Source organism: Salvelinus sp. IW2-2015, unplaced genomic scaffold (assembly GCF_002910315.2).
Source record: "Salvelinus sp. IW2-2015 unplaced genomic scaffold, ASM291031v2 Un_scaffold762, whole genome shotgun sequence".
Classification (NCBI taxonomy): domain Eukaryota; kingdom Metazoa; phylum Chordata; class Actinopteri; order Salmoniformes; family Salmonidae; genus Salvelinus; species Salvelinus sp. IW2-2015.
The window spans coordinates 459,637-468,241 of NW_019942606.1; the positions used below are offsets into that span (position 1 = coordinate 459,637).

The 8,605-nt window shown below is 47.2% G+C and overlaps 1 protein-coding gene and 1 long non-coding RNA gene across 2 annotated transcripts in view; one reads left to right on the top strand and one right to left on the bottom strand.

The window, feature by feature from the left end:
* The window catches only part of vars2 (valyl-tRNA synthetase 2, mitochondrial), a 32,617-nt gene that overhangs the window by 14,521 nt on the left and 9,491 nt on the right, over positions 1-8,605 (top strand). Inside the window, 11 exon segments of the mRNA XM_070438315.1 lie at positions 171-198; positions 1,367-1,448; positions 1,913-1,989; positions 2,321-2,408; positions 2,609-2,702; positions 3,424-3,431; positions 3,433-3,495; positions 3,839-3,863; positions 3,866-3,978; positions 7,684-7,779; positions 8,009-8,087. Coding sequence (XP_070294416.1) covers positions 171-198; positions 1,367-1,448; positions 1,913-1,989; positions 2,321-2,408; positions 2,609-2,702; positions 3,424-3,431; positions 3,433-3,495; positions 3,839-3,863; positions 3,866-3,978; positions 7,684-7,779; positions 8,009-8,087 — 753 coding nt within the window.
* The window catches only part of LOC139023992 (uncharacterized), a 737-nt gene continuing 298 nt past the window's right edge, over positions 8,167-8,605 (bottom strand). The window contains exon 2 of the long non-coding RNA XR_011475230.1: positions 8,167-8,276. This is a non-coding gene — a long non-coding RNA (uncharacterized lncRNA). The remainder of the gene's footprint in view (positions 8,277-8,605) is intronic.

The following is an 8,605-nucleotide window of genomic DNA, read 5'->3' on the forward strand; positions in this document are numbered from 1 at the left end:
ACAGAGAAGTATGCTTTTCAGAGGAGAAGGATCATGCCATTTTACCGTCTGCAGGTAGAAATTTACTGTGTCTACATCTTACATGTCTTTACCTGTCTGCAGGTAGAGATTCACTGTGTCTACATCTATACATGTCTTTACCTGTCTGCAGGAAGAGATTCACTGCTCACATCATAACATGTCTTTACCTGTCTGCAGGTAAGATTTCACTGTCTACATCGTATACATGTCTTACCTGTCTGCAGGAGAGATTCACTGTCTCTACATCCTATACATGTCTTTACCTGTCTGCAGTTAAAGAATTCACTGTGTCTACATCTATACATGTCTTACCTGTCTGCAGGTAGAGATTCACTGTGTCTTACATACATGTCTTTACCTTCTGCAGGTAGAGTCACGTCTACATCTATACATGTCTTCTACCTGTCTCAGTAAGATCACTGTCTACATCTTATCATTCTGACCTGTCCTGCAGGTTAAGATTCACTGTGTCTACATCATACATGTCTTACCTGTCTGCAGTCGAGAATCACTGTGTCTACATCGTATACAGTCTTACCTGTCTGCAGGTAGAGATTTCACTTCTGTCTCTACTCTATACATGCTTTTACCTGTCTCAGTAGAGATTCACTGTGTCTACATCTATACATGTTTCTACCTGTCTGCAGGTAGAGATTCACTGTCTCTAATCTATACATGTCTTACCTGTCTGCAGTAGAGGAGACATTTACATGTCTGTTCCCCTCTCTTGAGACAAGAAATGGTGTTCGAATCACATAATGTAGGCCCTCATAAATCCAAATCCAGATTATGGATAAATTAAAACGTGATTCTTTTGCAGTGAAAGACAATATGTTTACAAGTGAAATACAGACGATAGTTTTTTTCCACAGAGGAAAGTGAATGAATCACCACACTCAGAATTGCTGCCAAAGGAATCATTTCTCGTCAGTTATCCCAGAAACCTGTTTTGTTTAGTCAGTAATGTAATATGTGTACAGATGAGATATGGGTAGAGAGATATGAGTCAATTAGTATATGGTTACATGAGATATGGTTTAAGGGGTTAGATGAGATATGGGTTAGATGAGATATGGGTTAGATGTAGGTTACCTGCTGTTCATCAAGAACGCCCATCTCCTGCAATTTCACATAGAAATCACATCAGTTACCCAAAATGAACTGAGTAACAGAACAGGTAACACGTCAGGGTAACACGTCAGGGTAACACGTCAGGATCGTCAGCATCTTGTTTACCATCCTACTGAGCTCACCATAAAGGCCACACCCAGTTGCTATGGTAAAGCTATTTTGTGTTATTCTGCTAAATATTTCTCTTGTCCTCTTTCCCCGTCCTGTGTGTCAGTCGCTCTGGGGATGTCATCGAACCTCTGTTGAAGAAGCAGTGGTTTGTGCGTTGTGGAGAGATGGCCCAGAGAGCCATACAGGTGATTTGACTATCTCTTTGTGTTGTAGCATTTGCTGTAGGTCACCTCAGCATGTCTGCTTAAGTGGCACCCTATTCCCTACATAGTGCACTGCTTTTAACCACTGCCCTGTGTAGGTGAGAGGGTCTGTGTAGGTGAGAGGGTCTGTGTGGGTGAGAGGGTCTGTGTGGGTGAGAGGGTCTGTGTAGGTGAGAGGGTCTGTGTAGGTGAGAGGGTCTGTGTGGGTGAGAGGGTCTGTGTGGGTGAGAGGGTCTATTGATCATTTGCACATGTCAATGAAGAGTATGTAATGCATGGCACTGTTTCTCTCTCTCTCCCCCTCTTCTCTTTCTCTCTCTCTTCCTCTCTCTCTCCACCCTCTTTCTCTCTCTCTCCTCTTTCTCTCCTCCTCTCTCTGTCTCTCTCTCTCTCCCTCTCTGTCTGTCTCTCTCCCTCTCTCTGTGTCTCTCTCTCCTCTCCCTCAGGCAGTAGATGAGGGACAGTTAGAGATCGTTCCTCACTTCTACACCAAAACATGGAGTAGCTGGCTGTCCAACATCAGGTCAGTAGAGTGGAGAAAGTATTACTTTTCTAAATATCACAGGTTCCCGCCCAAAAAACCTTCCAACTAGGATGTCAGCCAGATTTATATTCCAAACTGAATTTATATTCCAAACTGAACTGAACAATAGTGTGACGTGTGAGAGAAGCAACAACAAGTCCGTTTGTTTGTCTTCCTGCTGGACTAGCTGACGTCTGTGCTGAGCGACACCAGGCCCTGACATCTTCATCGTTTTGTTGTTGCTCTTTGACCCCTGGTTTTATTAAAATAGTCCTTGTTATGACTTATGTGGTTTTAACAATGTGATGCCTGTTTGTGTTTTCCACGTCAGTGATTGGTGCATTTCCAGGCAGCTTTGGTGGGGTCATCAGATTCCAGCCTATCGAATGACTCTCCCAGATTCTACTGACACTCAGGAGGTGCACTGCATGTTTCAAGCTGGATGTCACACTCTGTCAGTCACACTCTCACAGTCACACTCTCACAGTCACACTCTCACAGTCACACTCTCACAGTCACACTCTCACAGTCACACTTATCAACGGTCATATTTCTGTATTGTAAACAAACATCTGTATTGTAAACAAACATTATTTATTGTGTGTGTTATTTCCCTCAGGAGCTCTGGGTCTGGGGCCGGAGTGAGGAGGAGGCCAGAGAGCGGGCTGCTGGAAAATATGGAGTGACAGCTGACACCATTACACTGACTCAGGGTGACTGCTAACACCATTACACTAGACTAGGGTGACTGCAACACCATACACTGACACCTATACACTGACTCAGGGTGACTGCTGACACCATTACACTGACTCAGGGTGACTGCTGACACCATTACACTGACTCAGGGTGACTGCTGACACATTCCACTGACTCGGGTGACTGCTGACACCATTACACTGATTCGGGGTGACTACTGACACCATTCCACTGACTCGGGGTGACTGCTGACACCATTCACTGACTCGGGGTGACTGCTGACACCATTACACTGACTCGGGGTGACTGCTGACACCATTACACTGACTCGGGGTGACTGCTGACACCCATTACACTGACTCGGGTGACTGCTGACACCATTACACTGACTCAGGGTGACTGCTGCACACCATTACACTGACTCAGGGTGACTGCTGACACCATTCCACTGACTGCATAGGGTGACTACTGACAGCCATTCCACTGACTTGGGGTGACTACTGACACCATTACACTGACTCGGGGTGACTGCTGACACCATTCCACTGACTCGTGGTGACTGCTGACACCATTAACACTGACTCAGGGTGACTCACCTTAATAAGATCTGCTGTCACATAACACATTGTATTGTTTGTAGCACAACAATGACTCAGAGTCCCTGTGGTGTTGTGAGAGTATTGTTTGTTTTCTATTGGCTCATTTACGCTCTCTTCCTTACTCTCTCCATGTCAGACCCTGATTGTATTGGACACCTGGTTCTCCTCAGGGCTCTTCCCCTTTGCCATGTTGGGCTGGCCACAGCAGGTACTTGACTTGCACCCCCCCCCCCCCCATATGGGTCACTTTTCACAACAAAGAAAATCTGTGTCCCAAATGGCACCTTGTTCCCATAGGGATCTGGTCTAAAGTAGTGCACTATGTAGGGAATAGGGTTCCATAGGATTCTGGTCTAAAGTAGTGCACTATGTAGGGAATAGGGTTCCATAGGGCTCTGGTCTAAAAGTAGTGCACTATATAGGAATAGAGTGCTTTTTCAGGCATCCAATGTATTGCCTAGGACTCATGACATCAACCACTAAATATGCCCCATATAGTGCCCACACTTCCTCTACTTGACGTGTTGTCCCCTAACAAATATGCCCCACAGACAAGTGACCTGAGGCAATTCTACCCAACACTATCCTGGAAACAGGAAGTGACCTCATCTTCTTCTGGGTGGCCAGGATGGTGATGCTTGGCACAGAACTGACTGGGCAGCTGCCCTTCAAACAGGTAGATAACACCTCATAACATTGAGTCCCTTCAAACAGGTAGATAACACCTCATAACATCCAGTCCAGACGAACTGCACAAATCAACAAGGGTCTGATACTAACGACAACAGGGTCTGACATTAACGACAACGGGTCTGACATTAACGACAACGGGGTTTGACATTAACGACAATGGGGTCTGATAGTTAACGACAAGGGGTCTGATATTAAACCAGGTTTGTACACAACAACAGTGTCTGATAAAGATAAATAGAGCCCCTATTCTTACCTCCCTCTCTGTTCCCCCCATCTCTCTATTCCTCTCTCTCACTCGTCTGTTCTCCTCCTCTCCAGGGTGATCCTCCACCCTGGTGAGGGATAAGCATGCAGGAAGAATGAGAAATTCCTGGGAAATGTCACACGACCCGTTTAGATGTTACTCTGGCATCTCTCTGAGGTACACACAAGTCCAGACTGTCCCTGGCCGGGAGGACAGAGGACCTTGTTAGGAAAGTACAGAGACGAGAGAGACAGGGACTTAGGAGTAACGACAGAGGGCGTGTTTAGAGGAGTAAGACGAGACGTGAGAGTAACGACAGGGAGGTTTAGGAGTAACGACAGAGGACGTGTGAGGAGTAACGACAAGGACGGTTAAGGAGTAACAGACAGAGACGGTTAGGAGTAACGACAGAGGACGTTACAAGAGAGACGGAGGGTAAAGACAGAGACGTGTAGGAGTTAAGCGACGGAGGACGTGTTAGGAGTGACGACGGAGGAGTGTTAGGAGGTCGAGCGAGACTGAAGAGGACGACAAGTGTTAGGGAGTAAGACGGAGGGACGTGTTAGAGTGACGACGGAGGACGTTTAGAGTAAAGACGACGTGTTAGGACACCGAGGACGTTAAGGAGTACGAGGAGTGTTAGGGGTGACGACGAAGGAGTGTTAGGAGTGACGACGAGGACGTGTTAGGAGAGAGGGTAGGAGTACGAAGGAGGACGTGTTAGGAGGAACGACGGAGGAGTCTGTATGTGTATGAGCGGTAGGACGTGAGAGTAAGACGGAGGACGTGTTTAGGAGTGACGACGGAGGAGTGTTTAGGAGTGCACGAGAGACGTGGTTAGGAGTGACGGACGGAGGACGTGTCAGGAGTGACGACGGAGACGTGTAGGAGTGACGACGGAGGACGTGTAGTGAGACGACTGAGACTGACGAGAGGACGTGTTAGGAGTGACGAACAGAGACGTGTGGAGGGTGACGACGGAGGACGTGCTTGGAGGACGACGGAGACGTGTGTTAGGAGTAACGACGGAGGACGTGTAGGTGACGACGGAGACGTGTGTAAGGAGTGAACGACGGAGGACGTGTTTAGGAGGACGCGGAGGACGTGTTAGAGTGACGAGGAGGACGTGTTAGGAGGACGACAGAGGACGTGTTAGGGGAGGCTTAGGGGACACGGAAGAGTGTTAGGGATGAGCCGAGGACGTGTTAGGGGACGCGAGGGTGAGATGACGACGGGAGTTAGGATGAGACGTTTAGGCGTGACGAACGGAGGCGTGTTAGGAGTGAGGACTGTTAGGAGTGACGACGGAGGACGGGTTACGGAGAACGACAGAGAGCACGCGTTAGGAAGTAAACGCAATCTTATTAGAACAGTAAATAAGGTGGTGAAGGAATAACTGACACAGAATTGATCATCTTGGGCTGTAAAAAACCAACGAGAGGGAGAGAAAGGGTGAGGAGAGTAGAGGATTGTCTTGCTGCAGTGGAATAAGCGCTTGGGCAATCTGCCCTGTAGTGGAGCTCTCCCATTCTAAATTTTACTGAGCAAGAATTACAAAAGTAAGACATATTAAAACTCTACTCCCAACTCTCCTCTCCTACTATTATGTCGTTCTCTCCCTATCTCTCTGCTCTTTCTCCCACTATTTATTGTCTCTCTTCCTATCTTCCTCTTTCTCTCTCCACTATTTATGTCTTCTCTCTCCTACTCTTCTCCTTTCTGTCTCCCACTATTTTATGTCTTCTCTCCTATCATCTCTCTTCTTTCCTCCCACTATTTATGTCTCTCTCTCCTATTCTCTCTCTCTATAGCTTCTCGTCATCGCTTCCACTTCTGCCATAGTCTTCCTCTCCTATTCGCTCGTCTTTCGCTCGACCACTATGTCTTTTCTATTCTGTCTCTTCTCTCCCCTATTTGTCTCGCAATCAATTCAAGGGGCTTTATTGGCATGGAAACATATTTACAGCAAAGCAAGTTAGTAAATAATAAACAAAATAAAAATACAAAAATATGAACAGTAAACATACATCCAAAGAATGAAGACATCAATGTCATAATATGTATAATACAAGTGTTGTAAAGATGTGCAAAATAGTTATTAAAGTAACAGAAGGGAAACTAAATAACATAATATGGGTTCGCTATCTCACAATGGTGTTTGATCTTCAATTGACCTTTTCTGTGGCACAGTCACACGTCTTGCGCTGGTGATGGACACTGGGTATCACGCAGTAGATAGGGAGTTTACTCAAAATTAATGGTTAGCGTTTTCACAATATCTTTGGTGGATGTGGAACTGAAGGGAAAAATGTGGCTCTCTGAATCGGTCAATGCATGGGAGGAGTTAGGAAGTGCAAGCTCAGTTCCCCTCATTTGTGGTGCATGAGCACATAGCATGTCTTCTCTTGAGGAGCCAGATCTGCTTCGGCGGCCTTACTCAATAGTCAAGGCTATCTCACTGTAGTCGTACATAGTCAAGCTTTCTTTAAGTTTGGGTCAGTCACAGTGGTCAGGTATTCTGCCACTGTGTACTCTCTGTTTAGGGACAAATAGCATCCTAGTTTGCTCAGTTTTTTGTTAATTCTTTCCAATATGTCAAGTAATTATCTTTTTGTTTTCTCATGATTTGGTTGGGTCTAATTGTATTGTTGTCCTGGGGCTCTGTGGGGTCTGTTTCTGTTTGTGAACAGAGCCCCAGGACCAGTTTTACTTAGGGGACTCTTCTCCAGGTTCATCTCTCTGTAGGTGATGGCTTTGTTATGGAATGTTTGGGAATCGCTTCCTTTTAGGGGGTTGTAGAATTTAACGGCTCTTTTCTGGATGTTGATAATTAGCGGGTATCGGCCTAATTCTGCTCTGCATGCATTATTTGGTGTTTTACGTTGTACACTGAAGATATTTTGGCAGAATTCTGCATGCAGAATCTCAATTTTGGTGTTTGTCCCATTTTGTGAATTGTTGGTTGGTGAGCGGASCCCAGACCTCACAYCCWTAAAGGGCAATGGGRTCTATYARTGATTCAAGTATTTTWAGCCAGATTCTAATTGGTATGTCGAATTGTATGTTCCTTTTGATGGCATAGAATGCCCTTCTTGCCTTGTCTCTCAGCTCGTTCACAGCTTTGTGGAAGTTACCTGTGGCGCTGATATTTAGGCCGAGGTATGTGTAGTTTGTGTGCTCTAGGGCAACGGTGTCTAGATGGAATTTGTGCAGAAGATCTAGGTGCTGCTGTAGGCCCTCCTTGGTTGGGGACAGAAGCACCAGATCATCAGCAAACAGTAGACATTTGACTTCAGATTCTAGTAGGGTGAGACCGGGTGCTGCAGACTGTTCTGGTGCCCTCGCCAYTTCATTGATATGTATGTTGAAGAGGGTGGGGCTCAAGCTGCATCCCTGTCTCACCCTACAACCTTGTGGAAAGAAATGTGTTTGTGTTTTTTACCAATTTAAACCACACATTTGTTCTCTCTCTCCTCACCCCCCCAGAGGCTCCAAGAGAAAGTGAAGGAGGGCAACCTTGACCCTCGTGAGAGCATGGTTGCCATGGAAGCGCAGGTCAGTCCCTCGACGTCCCTCGACTCCCTCCTCTCAGTCATTTGTGGTAGTTCCGTCTGAGTGGGCATGTTCATTTACTTCCTCCGTGCTCTCTCTCCCTGACTGTGTCCCAAARGGCACCCTATTCCACATGACCAAAGCCCTAAAGTAGTGTGCWGAATAGGGACTAGGGTGCCATTTTGGGATACAGCCCCCTGACTCCTGTCTCTCTGTCCCCTATGGCGTCCAGAGGAAAGACTTCCCTAAGGGGATCCCAGAGTGTGGTACTGACGCGCTCCGATTCGCTCTCTGCTCTTACAAGGCCCAGGGTGAGTGACTCTGCTCTTACAAGGCCTAGGGTGAGTGACTCTGCTCTTACAAGGCCCAGGGTGAGTGACTGCTCTTACAAGGCCCAGGGTGAGTGACTCTGCTCTTACAAGGCCCAGGGTGAGTGACTCTGCTCTTACAAGGCCCAGGGTGAGTGACTCCTGCTCTACAGAGCCCAGGGTGAGTGACGGCTCTACGGCCATATCTGCTAGCAAGCCCGTTCAGGGTGAGTGACTCATGCTCTTACAAGGCCGAGACTGCTTCAGCCCCAGGGTGAGTGACATGCTCTTACAAGGCCCAGGGTGAGTGACTTCGCTCTTACAGGCCCAGGGTGAGTGACTCTGCTTCTTACAAGGCCGCAGGGTGAGTGACTACTCTTACAAGGCCCAGGAGTGGAGTGACTCTGCTCTTACAAGCCCAGGGTGAGTGAGCTTTGCTCTTACAAGGCCCAGGGGGAGTGACTGCCTCTTACAAGCCCAAGGGGTGCAGTGGGGGACTCGCTCTTACAAGGCCAGGGTGA